The following is a 20,782-nucleotide window of genomic DNA, read 5'->3' on the forward strand; positions in this document are numbered from 1 at the left end:
ATGTTGCTTTGGCCACTGGTTTCCCTTACTTACTTACTGTATCTGCCTGTCCATGTGGTTGAATCCCAAGTGATCTTAGTAGCCTGCTTGATCCTACAGTGGTACTGTATCCCTACGACAATGCCATTTGAATATGATCGAAACACTTTCCTTACCCACCTCCGTAGATTTACCCAAAATCGCTGTTCTATCACCCCATGTTTGACAATCCGTCCGCTTCAATGTTACATCTATCCTAAATATTCTGTGCTCTCCTGCCAAATACCATGACCCATCACACATCCACCGTATTCTTCCACGGCCTGCTTCAATTAATTCTGCCTGCATTTGACCCACTTAACTAACTGCCTCGCGGTGTTGGTCTTTGGGCTATATAAAAATGACATAGGTAAGTCATTCCCCCCTTTAAATGACTAGCACATACTTTTCTTCGTTCATCTTCGAGATCGACATTCTTAGGAGTTATATCACACAATTTCCGTCCCTCTTCCCTAAACACAGGTTTATTTGTTTGACTGTACAGGGTCCACAATAAAGACATCTTTGTATATCTTAGTGGCTTATGGCAGTAGTTGCAGAAAATTTTACTCAATGCCTACCTGCCGAATATCCCCATAAAACTCGGACTGAAACGGTTCCTGATCATCCGGATGCATATAATGACACCGATGCCTGGAGTAATTTGTTAGCATACACACCCAATCTATCCATCATCTCACACAGATATCTTTTAAAAGCGAAGAAAGGGGTAAACAAACCAACACATTGCCCGAAACACCAACCCCACGAGCGCATCCCGAATCTCCTCGGAATTAACTTGACTATACCCCACCACCCCTTCACAAGAGATCAACACATCAAACGGGTCACCCAGATTAAGGGTCTCCCCACAGCCGTATCCATTCAGGTGCATTTCAGCGCGTCGTTTTCCCCGCTTCCGGACATGATCCTCGATGGTAGGGAAATGGTCGAAGAGGACTTTCATGTTTCGGCGCCAGGCTGAGAAGGGAGTTTTTCTGGTCCGTTGGTCTATTTTGTCGTTTAGGTTTCCTTGCGGCATTTTACTGTGTGGCAGCAGCTGCTGCTTCGTTGCCGTGGAGGTTCCTGCTGCTTCAGGGGAGGTGAAGCCTCCTTTGCCGTGTCCAGTGTCTGCTTCACCATTTTCGGTGGCGACAATGTACTCGACAAAAGAGGAGATTAGATCCCAGTGGAAGAAGGTGTAGGGTCCGATGTGGCTGTCTTCTCGACAGAGGAATTGGCTTAGTTCGTGCTGGATCCAGTTTAACCAGCGGTGGACCTTGGAGTAGAAAATCATGGCTTCGGGGTTATTCGACCCTAAATCGGTGGCCCAGGCGGGATGCGCTCCTTGGGAAAGTTTCCAGTAGTCTGGGATGCGGGTGAAGGTGGTTGTTGTTGCGGTCAAGGGAGCGGGAGGCGGTGAGTTCTGCTGTGGTGGTCGAGAAATCTGCTCTAGCTCCTTGATAGCCTCTAGAATCCCGTCTACGATACGCGAAGACCCCTGGGTTTGTATATCTTCCACACCACGCTTGAATATCATCGCTATTTTGGGCCTAGTGAACGGGCCCAGGAGATACCGATGCGGTTTTGGTACGCGCACAGGGTAAAGATCTCTTTGGCTGAGGATAGTAGAGCACAAGGCTGGGAGGATGTTGACGAGGTTTGGTCTCGGTGGGACGGGAAGCCACATGGTATTTGATAGGTTCTTCCAAACCCGGTCATCGTCACCGTCTAGGATGAGTGGTTGGGAGAAGGCCGGAGATGGGAAAAGAACGGAGTCCAGAATCATTCGCCCGTAGAACATTGCTACCGTCCCGGGATGGATGATGAAGGCCTCTCTCCGTGACAGGTGTCGTAGCCGTGGCGGGGTGGTGTCTTGCTGCTCGTAGCGGAGTAAAGGGGTGGATGTTTCGGAAAGGGTGAGAGTGTTTCCTGAGGCTTGGAGAATGCCTCGAGAAGGGTAGCTGGTAGTTGATCTGCTTTCTTCTTCTGCAGATGCCGGATGTTGGGCGAACGGGAACGGACGCTCGGACCAAGCAAGGCCGAGAAAACGAGTCAAGACGGTTAGGTCGCGGAGGGAAACTGAGCCTGTCAGTCGGCCGGTGTTGCCAGGGAGGTCATCCCATATGCAGGGCTCAAACTTGATGCAGATGCTGTAAGCTGATGACGGAGGAGAGGAAGGTGGCAATAGCCTGGAAGTTGAACGAGCAATTCGCCTGGTAGCAACTTCGTTATATTCTTGCAGATGCTTCATAAAAAGAGTCCAAGAGGCATGGGTGTGCGCGTCAGTGAATTCCTCTGCCAAGTCGCTTACACTCAAGCACTTTCTCAGATATTGCGCCCGCCATTTCCGGTCTCTCTGGAGAAATGGAAAAAGGTGGAGCCATATCGCCGACGAATTCACAACATCCAAACTGGGTTGATTTAATTTGGGATTTCCAAGATAGATATAGGGTCTCACGAATGTGACCTCAAACCGGAACTCCCGCCAGAGATAATGTCGGTGCCTGAATCGAGACCAGCTACCGATGAACCGTCTTGAGCACCGGTTATAGCCCTGAGCTGTTGCAAAGTACTGCTGGAGGAGCTGGAGAAGGGCCACTGCCAGGGCAATCAGGGAGATAGTAAAGGCTGTTAGGGCGATAGAGTTATTTGTGTCGAGCATATTGAACCTAGCGGATATTTTTCAGGATGTCAGGCTAGTGGAAGTAGATGAGATTGCTGGCTGGTTTTGTGAGGTAGGCGACCACACTGGGATGACGACGGTGTGACAAGGAGCATAGATCGACAGGCTTAGCTGCCTGTCTTGGCGGTTATAGTGCGACTCTATAGGCATGCGATAATCAGGATCACTGAGAACGATCTGAGATTTCAAGCTAGCAAGGTCTTCTAGCAACTGAGCTCTAAATAAATTCTCTTCTTTGCTTCTGCCTCTTTGCCCATGCTAAGAATCTTTACGAGACTTGAAAATGGGCATATCAGACAACTAGGGGTATTAACATCCCACTTGGTCTGCCCATTCTCCTTTAGTCAGCTAGCCCCTCTACCCCACTCCTTCCTATTGGTCGATCTCCAGAGTTCCCCTCATTTCACATGGCCTCTCCCTTCTAGTGAGCAGGAAATAGGTAAGGAGGAAACGATCAACCACAGACATTCGCCATTACAATGACATATAACAGTGTCCTCTTAACGAAAATTCCAGTGCTGGTGGCAGTCAAATTTTCAACGATCCAAGCGTAGAAAACGAGGGCGAAACACGCTGCATCTGGTGACCGGTAGAACCACCAAATTAGGAAATGATCCGCCAACAAGGATGCGGTATACTAGAGGTCGACATCGCGGCATGCCAAAAAAAAAAATCATATACTGAATATCTACCACATTGTATACTGTACCAGGAGGATACCAAGCCACGGACCATAGGATATATAAGGGCACTCGTTTACCTGTGTATGTAGTCTTCGTGTTGATTAATATTGTTAATTGGATACCTGCCTTTGAACATTGCTAGTTTGATTTATTAAGTCTTATTATCCTTCAAAACTGAGTGTATATACTTGGTATATCTTCCTTCTATCCTTACTGTGTTTATTTTCATTGATTATTGAAGTTCGTCGGACCTTCGCATACTCGGTATTATGTCACCTTGTTAGGACTAGTTGGATTAGTCGCCGGAGGGTTCAGTTCACCCACGCCAGCACGCAGACAGCTTGGAGATATCCCATGGTTTGACAATGGTCCCTATGTATTCTGTACTGAATATTCTGTTTCAATTTTATTCAAATGTAATACACCACTGGTTACCAATTTGACCAACTTCCAACTTCCATAATGCCGATATCCCTTAAGGAATAGCCCATCTTCTTAAAGATCTTGCCAATGAGAACAAAGCAAATACCGATCTACCTGAAATTCTGCCTTTCTAATTACAAAGTATAAGGCTCAACAGTCTTCAGCAAGTCTGTGTCTGAAGAACGATTCTTCCTGACAACATCAAGATTATCATAGAAAGTACTGCTCGCCTTATGTTCAGCTTTCGAAAGGCCTTGACTTACTCCAAGTCATTATGGCTGTGGACTTCACTTCCCACACAACCCAGCACTGCTTGTGGACATGGAGACACTGCGTTTTCTACAAGCGGAAGCTCTGCCCCCTGGTCTGCTTCCCTCTGACTAGCTCGCTTTGCTTTATATAATATACATAATGTTTAATACTGCCACGACTTTCGTCTACTTCCCACAGTTTCCGCACACCACATCGTTTCAGGGCTTACAGCGTGCGGCAGCGCGCGTCCCCCAGTAAACGAGCCTGCGAGAGCGTACGCAGAAGAATATGGCATTTTGCGGTAGATAGCTTCGTTCCACGCACCCTTCTCATTCGCTCCTGGATTTCCTATTTTGGTTAAGTCTTTTTTGACGCCGTCTTCTCTGGGAAAAGCCTTATTTTGGGTTAGGGTTATAGGGCTGTACATGCAAGTGCGCACGGTGTGATTGCTCCATAATCATGTCTAATGTGGCCCTTATACTACCACGCTGTGTAGCTTATTCCCACGCGATAGGCTTGATCCGCGTCCCCCGTACGGCAGTCTTGATGGTGGATTTGCGTCACCTTTCATTTCGCTGATTAGTTGGTAAACTGACTCACGTCATCGTGACGCAAGACTGTAATTGACCATATTTCACCTGAAGCTAACTTCAACATACGATAGGCACCGGTTTACTTTCCATCATGGCACCAAAAAAAGGCCACGCTGGAAAAGCACCGCGAAGGGAGTTGACAGACAGCAAAATTCAACCCGAGCGTAACTATCACAATTTTTTTTCTCCGGACCAAGAGGTTTTTCCTAGGCAAGAGCTTCTTGCCGCACTAGCGAAGTATGCTACACATTCAATGTCTGAATTTGTGTTCCTGCTAACCAACATATAGTTTGCACGTTGATCCTCATTATAGCGATCTCACAATTACATGCGGTGATCAGGTTTACTGCGTGCATAAGAGTATTGTCTGCACTAGGTCGGCTTTTCTTGCAAAGGCATGTAATGGAAACTTCCAGGTGCGATAAACCGCTATAGGAAGACTGAGAAAGTTTCTAACAAACCTGCCATAGGAAGCCCACACCAATGTGTTAACGTTACAAGAAGAGCCAGCCTTGGTCGGACAGATGATCCAGTATCTCTACACTCTAGATTATCAAGTGAATGCTGTGTCGGAATCTGCGCCCTTCACTTTGAGGGATGTACCGACTGACCTGACCAAGTCTGCATCGGCCAAGACAGACTCCACCTGTCAAGAGACTGGCGTTCAGACAGACCAAGTCTCCACAGATACGTCAGAATCAACAAGTGACTTCGCCTCGTATGGTTCTGATCCCTTATCGTTTCACATCTCTATGTATGCTCTTGCAGATCGCATGTTCATTGAAGGCCTCAAAGGTCTTTCCAAGAGAAAAGTCGAACAAGAGCTGCTACAACGACTTGATGCAAGCTCCTTTCCTGGCGCGATAGTGGAGATCTATAACTCGACTCCATCACAGGATAGAGGACTGCGAGATTTGGCAGTCAGAGTAACCATGCATCATCTCACGCGCCTGAGAACTGAAGACACAGAAAGTCCGGCACCCTTCCAGAACGTCTTACTGCAATCAGTACCGCAATTTTCATTTGACCTGGTGGTAGCAATGATGGATAAGACTATCACTGAGTGGACGAGATTTGGTGAGTGCAAGAAAGATTGGTGTCGAGATGCCGATGCTGAGGTATCGGCGGCTCGTCTTAAGGTATATGCGAAATTTGGGAAGATGTAGGATCCTTCTCTGGAGGATCGAAACCATGAAACTATTTGTCATGTTCCTTTCTCAGGGAAACGCACGAAGTTCTTTACATGCTAAATATCTTGTTCTCCAAATTGAAAGTGGTTTGGATTCTGCAAGGACAGTATATCTTCGTTGCTCTGAATGAATTCTCCTGCGCTGCTGTAGCGCCTTATATTGTAACTTCTAATTCCTTTCCTTTGACCACACCCCCGGCACCTAGGCTATAATGTCAACACTAATCTATGGTAGCCACAACACTCTCAGTCCCCTGACAAGGATTGGATGCGTCGACTAAATTGGACACGACGTAGTCTCTTGCGTAGGGGATCGCCCCGCTCACGGGTTTCCTAGGCCTGTTTCCTCTTATCACCCCTATCGGTATGCTCAGCCTCAATCCTTACCCAGACAAAGCGAACCAAAAAAAAAGCCTATATCTATACCCAGAACCAGGTTCACATGGACAGAGACGGCTGACGATAAGCATTGAAGCGTGATTTACCTCTTCCCCACAAATCAGGGGACTTATGCAGACATTCTTGCCCAATCACACAAGCTCTCCAAGCCCTGGATGCTTTATCATCTTGCGGCATGCCTTAAAAAGTTAGTGATCCTTGCTCGAACAAGTCATCTCAATCTCCTTCGATAGCCTTACGTATCGTTTTCTTCCTCCCCTCCTTGTCGTTTCAGGGCCGCAGCGTGCGCAGCGCGCGTATTCCAGTACCATACGATACAATCTCTTAAAATAGGTATTGCGATGATTCGTGACAAAAGAGGTCAAGTGCATCCTTGGCATAGGGTTTGGCAAACAAACAAATAATCAGTGGGGGTGACACTGGTTTTGCAACCTGGTGTAACGCCTAAATGATTGTCCAACTGTAATCATTATGCCCTTGGCGGTTCAAAGCCCCAAAACAAGATATGGCACGGTACCCAGGGTGCGTGGCTGGAATGACCGAAATCGACTTGAGGTACGACAAGTAGGCGTCGTTACGACACTTTTTCCGTACAGACGCATTGGATGGAGCGGGGTATCTCATGCTCCCTCGTGGGGAAACAGACAAATCCCTCCAAATCGGGCTGTACATGCTTGCGATCGACCAATCATGTATCGAGCGGTGTTCGGAGGCGGGTCGGGTCCACCGGCGGAAATAGAGGAGTTCATCCGAATGGTCGCGAGGTATGAGTGGTTCAACTAGCCGCACTAGGCGACGAATGTGCCAGTAGACGAATCAACCTAAGCCGCGCCACAATACGTTGAACAGGATGGAGGTGTGGGAACCGAGAATGAGCAAGGTAAAGGTGTACCTCCACTTGCTAAGGTGGTGAACCAATAGCTCGCTGTGGACCGTAGTCCATGCAATAAGTGACGGACCAGTCGGAACTGTTGATCACGCTCCCATTAAAACAGCCGTTGGCACCGTTCAACTCATTGGCACCCGACACCGTTCAGCATAGGTTCACGCTGTTCAACATGGACCCGCCTGTCACTAGACATGAGGGTAGGCGCAGCAGATGTAGCTGAATTGTTGTTGATACCATGGCAGATTAATTCAGTGGTTTTTACCTCGATTGCAAGTTGGACGAGTTACGCTCGGACGAACTTTAAGCCGTGCAAAAAAAAAAAAAAAAAAAAAAAAAAAAAAAAACAAGGACCGCCGATACATTAGGCCTTCTCAGGAGTCAGTCCCGGTTTTAGGTTACATTCGTAACCCGGTGTTGGACATCCTGTCCACAGGCCCAGGATGATGTTTCTCCGAAGGGCCATAAACTAAGACGCAAGTGTTCACCAGCGCCCTGCGAGTGTTCGGGCAGGCATCGTCTAGTGCCTAGGACCTTTCTTTGAAATAGATTTGGGAATCTCAGCCATCGGAAGATTTGCAGTCATGCACATTGCGACACTTTCGACAAATATAAGTTGGCGTGGTCGACCTCCTAATAATGAACATACGCCAGCTCGAAGGGAGACAAAGTAGCCACTACATATCATATCCGAGATCAGCCTTCAACAGATCCGAGCGTGAAGAGCAGGGTCACTCGTTGCGGCCTGAATTTGAAGACTCCGGCGAGGTGCCTGGTACCACAATGCAAACGCAGCTCATCCTTGAAGAGGACGTCATTGACCTCGCGTCCACGGACGGAGAGACAGAGTCGGTATATACTGAGACGGAGTCGGATAGGGGCTTCATCGCATCAGATGACGATTTTCCGGAAATAGCGGACGACCAGACGTGGCAACCGTCGGATGTAGATGACCGAATCTCGACCACTTCCGACGAGGATGACATCGCCAATCTAGTGAGTTCTAAGCTCACCTCGTTTAACAGCCAGACTCACGCTCTGCCAGAAAAGTATGGAAAGAGACGGTCATATCACTGTACTCGATGAGCGCGATTATATCATGGTAGATGGGCAGAAAGAGACGCAGCTTTTGATCCGATTCTGGGTCAAAGACAGCATTGTGGGAGACATCTTTAACATCATCAACTCTTCTGGCAGAGCCACCTAGCATAGAAGAACTGATGAGCTATCTGTACATCCCAGACGCTGTGTTTGTATCCGGTGCCGTGCATGGATTCGATGATTGACGGTGCATAGCATTGGAAATACAGGCTTGAGGTCAATATAGCGTCATATTGAAGAAATACTAGCTCGCACAAATCAATGTGTTTCAGTCCTTTGCTTGATTTCGCGGTAAATATGAAGAATGAGAAACTCTTTTTCGACCTCATACAATTTTGCAAAAGTCCCCCCATTGGAACGTTGCAAATTTCAGCTGTCAATATCATAGAAACGAGCCATCACTCAAACACATATACAGATAACAGAGGCCTGTCCCTGGATCGAGGAGTGTAGGCTACGCTTGACTCCAAACTAGCGGGCGAGTCTCCTTCGCTCATTTACTGTTACAGTAATGAGGTGGACTCAATATGATAGATGAGCCACGTGTTTCCTGGGTAGCATGCGTGATCCCTCTTCTGCGGAATATTCTATGGAGATAAGCCGCATTGTCTACTTTGGGTTTCTACAGAACAGTAGTACTTCAGTGCCATGGGTCAGATAAGGAGAGGGACCGAGGCAATAGCCGAAGTGGGAAAGGCATGTGAGTGAGCATTTGATTCTGCTGTACTGTAATGTTGGAGAATATTATGCAGGGCAAACTGATGGAGTGGTGGTGACTATCTCCAGGCCTAAAAGGAGCGAGGCTCAATGCAGAACACTATGTTGCTGGGCTCCTGCCTGGCGGGGCGCTAGTCCTAATCTAGTAGGCGAGGTGCTCTGCACCGACATGTAACTTAGTTAACCTAGTTAACTAACTAACGTAATCAACCACCGAGCGGCGGATACCATCGAGCGGCGGATTTTCACCGCAATCATTACTATTCGAAGCTTTACCACCACCAACGCCATTTAAATTAACTAGATAAATATATGAAATGATAGCTATTTACTAGGGCAATTTCGAATTGTATGTCCTACTGTTCCACAGCCACTACAGCGTTGCGGAGCTCGTCGGCGAGGCATCGGAGTAGATTCCTCAGGTTGCTCATTAAACTGCATATTAAGCTGCTGAACCCGATTTTCGCCTTCTTGTACATTAAGAAGGCGGTCATTTCCTAGTTCAGCACGCTTTCTTGCCTTTCTTTGACGTTGTCGCCCATTTTCAGCGCGTATAGCCCTGATTTCTTGCTCTAAGAGCAGCTGGGTTTGCATTGCCATTTGCGCCGCTTTCTCAAGATGTTGAATATAAGCAATAGGACTGCTAGAAAGCTGCCGTTTTTTATTAAGGCTGTTCTGCAGGCTTTTAACCTTTCGATCTAGCTGGCGAGTATTCTGCGGGGTTTGAAAAGCAGAGGAAATTGAGCCTTCAATTAATGATGGCGTAGGCGTACGTAGTTGAAAGGTAAGCGTAGAGAGAACATGCTCTGGATTAAGCGGCTTAAGTCCTGTTCCTCTAAAACCGCTGTAAATATTAGATGAAATAAAGACTTCCTTATGTGCATCCGGATATAGCGATAAAAAGTCTTCTTTATCGATATGATTATTGCCGACTTTCATACGATATTCAAGAAGCTTTCCGTACGCCCTCTTAAGCGGGTTAAAGACACCCACATCAAGCGGTTGAAGAAGATGCGAAGCATGGGCAGGCATGCAGAGACAGATTATTGCATGCTGTTTGCAGAAATCATCGAATTCAGCAGTAAGATGGCTGCTATGGCCGTCAAGAATAAGTAATCGCTTAACACCAGTCATATAACGCTTAGAAAGCTGTTCAAAGATATTTTTCAGCCAGAGAAGGCCTATTTCATCAGTCGTCCAGCCATTCTGACTAGTAGAAATCCATCAGTCGCGAGGAAGCTTAGGTTCTTGGAACCAGGCAGCCTGTTGGACGCTTGCTTTTAATATAATGACTGGCGATAGATGTACGCCTTTTGACCCGATTGTCTCGATGACTGTGACCCATTCGCGATTGCCCTGAATGACTCTACACGGTCGCTCACTTCGTTCAACTGCAGTAATCACTTTTGAAGTAGAGCAGAGTCCCATTGCAAAGCCAGTTTCGTCGAAATTCCAGATATCGTCTTCGTGTATGCCGTGTTCCTGAATAGTCGCTTGTACAGTCTCAAACCATGGTTTTATAACCTTTGGATCTTCCTGCTTTGCGCGTTGATAGGTAATCCGTCTTGTATATCGCGTACATAGTTCAGAATGGCGTTTAACGAACTTATAAGGCCAGTTGATTCCGAGAGCTGCCGTTGAATCTCGTAATCGATTGCAAAGCAATGTTTGAGCCATTCCACGTAGGAATTCAGGTCGAATTGGAAATCCTCGCGTATCTGCGTCTAATAATTGCTTTAAAAGCAATTCCTCTTCAAATTCGGTCAGTTTATGACCATTTGCGCGTGTTTCTGCGCGTGGTTTCCTTCCTTTAAGACGCGCGTGTAAGGTCTTTTCAGGCACCGCGTAGACTTCAGCAGCCTTTGAAATTGATTTGATTTTTCGACCTTTATAGGCCTGTATAGCCATCTGAAGGCGAGCTTCTTGAGAAAGTGGCATTTTATATGATTGATGCGAAGAAAAGACGCGTTAAATGATGCTTGAGGTGGTTGGAGTGAAAATCCGCCGCTCGATGGTATCCGCCGCTCGGTGGTTGATTACGTTAACGTTTTCAACAAGCGAGCCGCGCCTACAAGCGAGCCGCGCCCTTTCCACCAAAACTCCTACTTCCTAAGGCTTTTCAACCACCAACGCCATTAAATTTGACTAATTAAATACATGAAATAATAGCTATTTTCTAGGGCAATTTCGAATTGTATGTCCGACTGTTCCACACCCACTACAGCGTTGCGGAGCTTGTCGACGAGGCGCTGGAGTAGATTCCGCAGGCTGCTCATTAAGCTGCGTATCAAGCTGCTGAACGCGATTTTCACCTTCCTGTACATTAAGAAGGCGGCCATTACCTATCTCAGCACGTTTTCTTGTCTTTCTCTGACGTTGCCGTCCATTTTCAGCTCGTATAGCCTTAATTTCTTGTTCTAAAAGCAGCTGGGTTTGCATCGCTAATTGTGCCGCTTTCTCAAGATGTCGAATATGAGCAATAGGACTGCTAGAAAGCTGCCGTTTTTTGTTAAGGCTATTCTGTAGGCTTCGGACCTTTCGATTTAATTGACGAGTATTCTGCGGAGTTTGAAAAGCAGAGGAAATTGAGCCTTCAACTAGTGGTGGCGTAGGTGTACGTAGTTGAAAGGTAAGCTTAGAAAGAATATACTCTGGATCAAGCGGCTTAAGCCCTGCTCCTCTAAAACCGCTGCAGATATTAGCTGAAGTAAAGACTTCCTTATGCGCATCTGGATATAGCGATAGAAAGTCTTCTTTATCAATGTGGTTGTTACCAACAGCCATACGGTCTTCAAGAAGCTTTCCGTACGCCCTTTTAAGCGGGCCAAAAACGCCCACATCAAGCGGTTGAAGAAGATGCGAAGTATGAGCAGGCATGCAGAGACAAATTATTGCATTCTGCTTGCAGAAATCATCGAATTCAGCAGTTAAATGACTGCTATGACCGTCAAGAATAAGCAACCGCTTTGCACCAGTCATATAGCGCTTAGAAAGCGGTTCAAAGACATTTTTTAGCCAGAGAAAACCTATTTCATCAGTCGTCCAGCCATTCTGACTAGTAGAAATCCACCAGTCGCGAGGGAGCTTAGGTTCTTGGAACCAGGCAGCTTGTTGATAGCTCGCTTTTAATATAATAACTAGCGGTAGATGTACGCCTTTTGATCCGATTGTTTCGATGATTGTAACCCATTCACGATTGCCCTGAATGACTCTGCGCGGTCGCTCGCTTCGCTCAACTGCAGTAATCACTTTTGAAGTAGAGCAAAGTCCCATTGCAAAGCCAGTTTCGTCGAAATTCCAGATGTCATCTTCATGTATGCCGTGCTCTTGAATAGTCGCTCGTACAGCTTCAAACCACGAGATTATAACTTTCGGATCCTCCTGCTTTGCGCGCTGATAAGTAATACGTCTTGTATATCGCGTACGTAGCTGAGGATGGCGTTTAACGAAGTTATAAGGCCAGTTAGTTCCGATAACTGCGGTAGGGTCGTGTACACGATTGCGAAGCAAAATCTGGGCCATTCCACGTAGAAATTCGGGTCGAATTGGAAATCCTCGCGTATCTGCATCTAGTAATCGCCTTAAAAGCAATTCCTCTTCAAATTCGGTTAGTTTATGACCATTAGCGCGTGTTTCTGATCGTGATTTGGCGCCATGAAGCCTGTCGCGTACAGTACTTTCAGGAACTGTAAAAAGAGCCACAGCGCGTTTAATTGATTTAACTTGGCCTTTTTGATAGGCTGAAATAGCCATCTGAATACGCGATTCTTTAGAAAGAGGCATATTGAATTGTGGTGACGAGAAAAGACGCGTTGAATTAAGAAAGCAGATATTTTGGTGGAAAGGGCGCGGCTCGCTTGTAGGCGCGGCTCGCTTGTTGAAAACGTTAGTTAATGTAACTTATGTAAGTAAGGCACGTGAACTCTGTCAGTTCAATATTGTGGAAGGGCGAAGGCTTGGCAAGCAGAATGACTAAGGATCCGGATAGATTGGACCACTAAAAAACGATTGAATGAAGCAATTGAATTGGCTATATCCAACGAGTAGATTGAAGGTGTTGAAGACCTCCTTTCCGGCTATCTAAGAGGTCTATTTATAATGCTAGAATCGCTTATTTTGACCGCTATTCTATAGCTTCATATTGCAATATTGCAGAATGCGCAATACCGCAATTTCGCTGCCGAGCAAGGCGATGATCGCCTTACCGCAACTGCTTAGTCAACTCCGCACTTCAACAACAAACAAACAACGGAACGATGATGGCTGACTAAGTAGTCGCATAATCGTCATACTCATGTAACCGCCTATACTGGTTGACACAATTATTTTAGTCCGTCATATCACGTGACAGACCCACCAAACTCATGCCACCGTGTCCCCCACCTTGACAGTCAGACGTCATCCCTGCCTCAATCCACCGCTGCCAACCCCACATTCAGTTAACGGACACCCAACTGGAAGATAATAATCTCTCTATGCTCTATCATGACCTCAGGACAGCGTTCTCTTTTTCCAAAAGGCCCCTTAGGTTCAGCGGCAGGGGCACCGGTACATACCCGGCATAGCCGATTAAGGGTTGACATGGCGTGCAATCAATGCCGCGCAACGCGGAAGAAGGTACAATCTCTGCCAGCTATTTCTCAAAATTTTAATTTTATTTCTTGCTAAGTGAGGCCGATTTACATAGTGTGATGGACTGAGACCTTCCTGTTCGCTCTGTGTCCGCCTTCACAAGGCCTGCGAATTTGATGGAGTTGACCACAGAAAGAAAGACACTTGGAAAGCTTCTATCGATGCTCTGGAACAACGAAACAGACAGTTGGAGGAGACTATTAAGCAACTTAAACCTGCTCCAATCTCTCAGGCTGCTGCTGATACCGGGCAAACACGAGGTGAACGACTTATACGGGATCCCGGCAGTGGTTATTTGTCGGAGGGCATCTTTTCCCCCGAGTATTCGGCTGTAGCAGCTTTCAATCCCCTAGCCCCTATGGGCTTAGGAGACGGATTATCTGTGCCGTTATTCGATACCGGATTCGGCAGGATACCCACTGAACCTCATGTCAAATCTGCGGCATCAGCTTTTTTCTCTGGAATCTCCTGTTTGTTTCCTATTATTCCCTTCGAAAAGTATATAGACCTTAAAGCCCGGGTCTATAACAGCAACAACATCATTCAGAAGGGTGATGTCTGTGAAATCTGTACAGTTGCTGCTTTAGGCTCTCGATATGATGGCAGTAGTACCGACAAGTACTCCCAGGCCATCTTTTTTCGGACCGCCATGCTTCTTCTTTGCGACGTTGTAGAAGAAGCGAACATACAGACTATCCGAATTCTCATCGGCTTATCGATGTACTTGATGCTTGATAGATGCATCAGTGCGAGACTACTTATATGTCTGTAATTTACTACGTCTATGTTCGCTTTTGGCTAATCTGTACGCAGCCTGTGCTCTGGATCTGACTCGCTGGCAGCGACAACTTCTCAGCCATGGACCAGATGCTCCAACCGAGTGGCCCCTCGTTCTGCAGTCAGTAATGACTTTAGAAGCGTACGTATCACAATCAGAAAGACCTGCACCCTTTAACCGTCACCTAGCTGGCTTTCGTTCGCTTTCGGAGACAAATGTGGCTTGTCAGAAAATGAACTTCACGCAGTAGGTTGTGTTTTAGTCCTTATCACCCTTACTGATTGACTGGACAGGTCGCAATTTCAAATGACGTGGATATTAGGGACGTACATTCCAAAGGTCCTTCAAGGACCACAGGAGGTGTAATCCAAACTCAACTAAGTAAGATAACATTACTTTCCGTCCAGTTATATTCGCAGGTGGATGTTGCAATCTGCTCCTCGTGGTCATGGGACCAGTTCGAGCATATCTCGAGCCGCTTTGATGTGTGGAGTCAAGAGCTTCCACTGCCTCTACAACTAAAGAGCCTTTCTTTTGAGGACAGGAAAATGCCCATGGACCATAGGAGAGCCCTTCTATTGGTACATATGGTATATCTTCAGGATCGTGTGCTTCTTTATCAGCATTTCATGCGGCATTCTGCAGATACAAGGACTCTACCGATGGCAGAGAACTCCCAACAGATCTATGCAGCATTTGCACATCAACTTACCCAGATCATATCTATCATCTACACCGACAAAAGTGAAATCCTTAGAAGTTGGCTTTTGATGTTTGCCTACCTTTCCCCAACAGATGTGAATTCCTGGCTGAAGCACTCGTATCACAGTCATGCGGCATTTCATGCCGGTATAACATTGCTTTCAAGCATATGTCAGTATCTTATTGGCGGGCTTGATTCGCCCAATATACGGGTCCACCTCACCGACATCAGTACATGTCTTGATGTGCTAAGCTACTGTGGTCTCAAAGATGACGCCGCCCTACGGTATAGAGATATCCTGATCCCTCTGCATAGAAGCATGGAGACTATAATCCTGAGTTGTCCGTCACAGACAAGCATACATAAGGCAAACCAAATGGATATACGATGTCTGCTGAATCATTCATCCTCCGATGTGAATAGGATTTTTGACCTATTCAGTCATCTCATGAGTTTAACGACATTGAACAGACATCAAACTCGCTGAGTAAAACTGCCGGCTATACCAAAATTGGCATATAAAGGTCTAACTATTACCCTCTGCAAGATTCTGGGATCTCAATCATATCGTTCCTGGGGTATCGACTCGAAAAGCGAGGTCATTGTACGTAACTCTCTTACTCAGCAGACTAAGACCCGAAGGGGTGTTGGTCTACTCCACCTCAACGATAATATTCAGCTCAACGATACTTTTGAAGCTTATAACCCAGTTATACAACCCAGCCGTGCGATTTAAGTCATTATGGTGGTGTGGATCCTTGCTAGCCACCTGGCCATCTTTCTGAATCGTCAGAACCTTTGAATCTGCCTCCGTAGAGATATCACGCCCCGATTTCCACTATTTCTTTATTTGCTGTGGTTCCTGCCGCCTTTTGTCTTTATTCCTGAAATTTATGTTTCGCTTCGCATTGTGTACCGCCAATGGACCATCGTATTGGATACTCTGCTGTGATTTCCGCACGAATTGAAGCTTCTAATGGTGGTGGTGGGGCTCTATATCACTTCGAAGTTGGGCGGCTAGTTTAGTAGTCTCCAAAGAGCTTTGAATCCGCGATCAAAACGGCTGATAAGCTTGCATTAAGCTCCGGGCTGTTATTTGCAATTGATCGACGCGGCCCTCATATAGTAGATGGAGGTAGTGGCTCTAGGACCTTTGTAGAATTAAGCGGGTAGAGACCTCGCTTTCAAGGAGCATCTCGAATTGTGCGCAGTTTAAAGATTTTCTCGCGAATACCTGGGATCTCCCCTAAGGAGACGGCTTTGTCGTCTGTCCCAACCCCTAGTCCGGCAACGTAGTTGTTTCGGTCTCGATAGTAGTTTTTATACACCTGAAATGGCTAGCAGGTTAGTCGTTGAATCAGATGGGTTGTATGAGGTAGAAATCAGTAAGACAGAATCTCACATCCTCCGGATCCATGACATTGAACAGGCTTCCCGTGTTATACCACGGCATGTCAAATCTCTCACTAATACCATGGACAACTCCATGTGATAGTAAGATGGCCATAAATCTGGCACGACTTTCGTGAAAGAAGTTGGAGTTTCCCTGTTGATGAAATTCCGAAGCCGCCGCCCTGACTAGCTGGACCAAGATCAGGGCCATTAGATCACCATGGTACCAATATGAAACGCGCGGTGTAAATGCTCCAAGACGAACAGGGATCTATTGGCACAGTAAGCTCCTCAGGCGGCAACAGTTGCCCACCTCTTGATTGGCACATCTTTTGAACACCTTAGCCAATTAAATTGTTGAAATCAGGCCCTAGTGGGTTGGGGTCGTAACCTTTGTGTCTCGTGAAGGAGGAAAGTTAAAGACATAGAGAAACTAGTCAACTTCCCCACAAACTATTCTATTCTTTGGGCCCTAAGATAAAATCCCCGGAGAGTGATATTAGTATGCTCAAGGTCAGCTACTGGGAAAGAGTGGACACTAACATTTCTTGAAGTCGAAAATATTGAAATCCAGCATGCGGAATGTGGCTGTCTTCAAAAATTCACAACCCAAAACCGCAAATGGGTGGAATTCTCGTCTCTTGATTGCTGGGAAAAATACTTCCCAATGATCGCAGTGAATCGGCGTACAGCCTTCTATGGACATCCGCCCAAACCTACGAGTTACCTCGAGCTACAAGGTCTCTTCCCTCAGTTGATAATCAAGGCTTAACACAATCGAGCAAGCTTCGAAGAACATCAAATGCAACTGATGTTACTTCAGCAACGAAACCAGCTGAGACTGGAGCTATAGCATTTATCAACCAAAATGTACACAGGACAAGAGCAGTGAGATCAAGCAGTCATCATTACATGCTTCACAACAAGATAGGGATATAAGAATAGGAATTCGGACCCTTGTCCATCCGTCTTAATTCTACTTTTTCTGGATCAAAGCAAGCTGGCCATCAAGAAGCTCAAGCATATCCTCCGTACCCAGATGAGATGAAGCAATGGCCACGGTGTCTCGAAGCGCCTTGGCCATCTCGGCATCTCCTCCCTAATAAATTGGGAGACATACTGGGACCAGAAATCAGTACATATTCGCATTCAAAGATTGAGCTCTCGGTAGATTTGTTGTAGAACACAGCCTTGCTTGGCCTTGGTGCATCGAGCAGCTCTGACAGACAAGAGGTGCTGCTATGCTTGTCAGGGAGAGCTTCAAAGAATTTGTTCTCAAGTGGCTTGGCGGTAGCTGAAGCGAATCCTGGAAATGACCGAACACATTCTCCGAAATCGCTCGTGACATGATTCTCAGTAAAGAACCACTGACAAACGCCGACATTGCAAGGGTCTCTCAGTGCAGTGAACGATCAGTCACCAATATCCGTCGCAATCTCAAACTATTTGGGACACCTCGTGCCCCGGAAAACCGTGTTGGCCGACGCAAAAGCGTTACGCCTCACATGCTCCAAGTTCTTTGTGATCATCTCTATACCAATCCCGAATTATATCTTGACGAGATGGCCGTATTCCTGTGGAATGAATTTGACGTCTGGGTCACAACCTCGAGCATCAGGAGGGCACTCATCAGTAGTGGTTGGTCAAAAAAGATCTCCCGGCAGAAAGCAAAAGAACGCAATGCAGACCTGCGAGATGTCTATCTTAATAACCTCTCGGACTTCCAGTCATACCATTTGGTCTTTGTTGATGAATCTGGCTGTGATAAACGGGTAGGATCTCGAAGGACAGGTTGGTCCCCATTTGGCGTGACTCCGACACAGATCTCTCGATTTCATCGGGACCAGCGATATCAGATATTGCCTGCTTATACCCAAGATGGTATTATTCTCTTCGATGTCTTCCAAGGCTCAAATGATGCCGGAGTTTTTGAGGAGTTTATACGGCGACTTCTTCAGCATTGTGGTCGGTGGCCAGAGCCAAAGTCTGTGCTGGTTATGGACAATGCATACTTCCATCACTCTAAACGGATTAAGCAGTTGTGCCGTGACGCTGGAGCTAAATTAGTATATCTACCTTCATACTCTCCCGATCTAAACCCGATCGAAGAGATCTTTGCGGAGTTGAAGGCCTATATTAGGCGAATTTGGGCGTCATATCAAGAAGTACCAGGCAACTCCGGGGTAGGTGTTCTCGAACCAGGTCCCACCCACCTGGGGGGTTTTCTCATCATGCCGAGCTCCATCGCAACTGGTGACTTTGGGCCATCACCACCAGGGCTGGATTTGACGGAAAACCAGACTGGGGACCTGCTTGGAGCAGTGGTTCCTGTCGCTGTCCTCGGGTCAATCGCTGTGGCCTTGCGTCTTGTGGCCCGACTTCCAACCAAGGATATGACGCTGGCTACAGACGACTACCTGATTGTTGCCGCACTGCTTAGTCTCCCCTTGCCTTGTATGTCAAAATCTTGACACTGATATACCGGCACCAACAGTTGTTCTCATGGGGAACAGCGATATCATGCTTTCTCAGTAAGGTCTCTTGAGCTCGTTGATGGCTCATTGGTCTGCTAAAAATTTTCTGCCAGGTATCCCATACGGTAACGGCTATCATCTACAAGCCTTGACAACGCATGAGTTCACCGTAGTCTGGAAGGTATGACTATTACCACGGTTGCCTCAAAGTCGAGACTGACAATTCGACCATCTCTTTAGATTCTTTTTGCCTATGTCATGATCTACGCCACCGCTGTCACCTTCACCAAGGCCTCCATTGTCATGTTCTACGGCCGTATCTTTGGATTCCGCTGGACACTGGGTATCGGTCTATTCCTGGTCATAGGATACTGGATCACAATCATCGTGACTATCCTCGTGGCCTGTCGACCGCTTCCATATTTCTGGCTCTTGTACACCGACCCCACTGCCAAGGGGTTGTGCATCGACGTGCCAAAGTTCTTCTTTGGGAACGGAATCGGGGCCATGTTGATCGACGTGATCATCCTCTGCATGCCCATGCCCATTATTTATACGTTGCAGATGCCACTGTCTCAGAAGATCGCAGTCACCGGCATCTTACTTTTGGGTAGTTTGTACGTTGCCCCTTCCATCCTTGCTCAGTTCAACCCATACTTACTTCTTCTAGTCTCTGCGTCGCGAGTATCTGTCGCATCCTGGCCCTCCAGAAGAACACCCAAGGCATGGATGCCACCTGGACAATGGCACCCGTCTTTATCTGGTCATGTGTCGAGCCCTTTGTCGGGATCATCTGTGCCTGTCTCCCAACCTTCGGACACTTCTTCCATCGCTGGTGGGCCACTGTCAAGGGCCGTTCTGGCGGCAGCAGTGGTAACAAGACCGATACGGAGGCCTCGAAGACGGCTACCTGGATCAAGAAAGCTCGGGCTCGGAAGCCTATTAAGGACTCCTTGTTCAGCGTGAACGAGTTCGGGTGTGTGGATGAAGTCCATCTCATGAATGATATCAACGCGTCTCGGTCGGTGAAGGATGAGGTTGGGAGTGCTGGTAAGAATGACCTTGAGTCTCAGAGTACGATCACCGTCAAGCAAGATGTGGATGTATCGTGGGCTCAAAAGGGAAGGAAACATTGAACACATGATGTAGCTAGTGAAGAGAACTCCAGGGAGAGCGACAGATTTTCTATGTGATACCTTTCTTTTGTTTGCGTCCGAAAATTGATTCTGTTGAGTACGATTCATTATGAAAAACTTTTTCCATAAACCATAAATAAATGCAATCGCACTCTATTCTATCAAATCCCATTTTCAAATGGCGAGCGGTTTCTATCAAGCCGTGGTAATCACATTATTAAACAAGCTAGGTCTACTTTATCTGCTCGCGGTGGTCATCACTGCCAATGTTGACTGGAATTGATCATCTATTAATTTAATAATCTACCATAATAATCGTCATTATCCACAAGTGCTATTTCCATCAGTGGTTCAGGTAGAAAAGGTTTGCCCCCATAGTATTTGTTCGATGCTCGGCTCATTTTCCGTTTCACTTGATTATAGATTAAACCATCTAGATATTTTCTCATAATATGTCATTTTATGAAGCGGAAATAGGACTCGTTCTGTCTGAGTGCATAGTTTCGTCATCTTAGAGGGAGGATGGTAGAGGAGTAATGGATCGGGCTATATACGGGAGGTGCGTGACCACATGATCTCCACCGGTCAGTAGCATGGACGTACTATAGACACGGAAAACCATCGGAGTAAGTAATAGGTATACAAAGTTATTCATCGAATTATCTACATATTGCGTCATGATAGGCAACATCGATTTGCCGTGCCCTGGCACACATGACG

General features: G+C 46.7%; 3 protein-coding genes across 3 annotated transcripts; 2 read left to right on the forward strand and 1 right to left on the reverse strand.

Annotated features, from left to right (window-relative positions):
* Nucleotides 1–584: 584 nt before the first annotated feature.
* Nucleotides 585–2,683, reverse strand: LDX57_009016 (uncharacterized protein; the record flags this gene model as incomplete). The annotated part of the gene is made up of 2 exons (XM_046090741.1): nt 585–672; nt 783–2,683. The coding sequence occupies 2 exons, from the start codon at nt 2,681–2,683 to the stop codon at nt 585–587; spliced, it is 1,989 nt and encodes a 662-aa protein (XP_045946716.1).
* A 5,229-nt stretch (nt 2,684–7,912) lies between these two features.
* On the forward strand, nt 7,913–8,336 carry LDX57_009017 (uncharacterized protein; the record flags this gene model as incomplete). Its single annotated transcript, XM_046090742.1, has 2 exons — nt 7,913–8,125; nt 8,175–8,336. 2 exons carry the CDS (start codon nt 7,913–7,915, stop codon nt 8,334–8,336), a joined length of 375 nt encoding a protein of 124 aa, XP_045946717.1.
* Nucleotides 8,337–18,683: 10,347 nt separating this feature from the next.
* Nucleotides 18,684–20,062, forward strand: LDX57_009018 (uncharacterized protein; the record flags this gene model as incomplete). Its single annotated transcript, XM_046090743.1, has 4 exons — nt 18,684–18,906; nt 19,040–19,107; nt 19,167–19,543; nt 19,597–20,062. 4 exons carry the CDS (start codon nt 18,684–18,686, stop codon nt 20,060–20,062), a joined length of 1,134 nt encoding a protein of 377 aa, XP_045946718.1.
* Between the last annotated feature and the right edge of the window lie 720 nt (nt 20,063–20,782).

This window comes from Aspergillus melleus (assembly GCF_016097325.1).
Source record: "Aspergillus melleus strain CBS 546.65 chromosome Unknown contig5, whole genome shotgun sequence".
Lineage (NCBI taxonomy): Eukaryota > Fungi > Ascomycota > Eurotiomycetes > Eurotiales > Aspergillaceae > Aspergillus > Aspergillus melleus.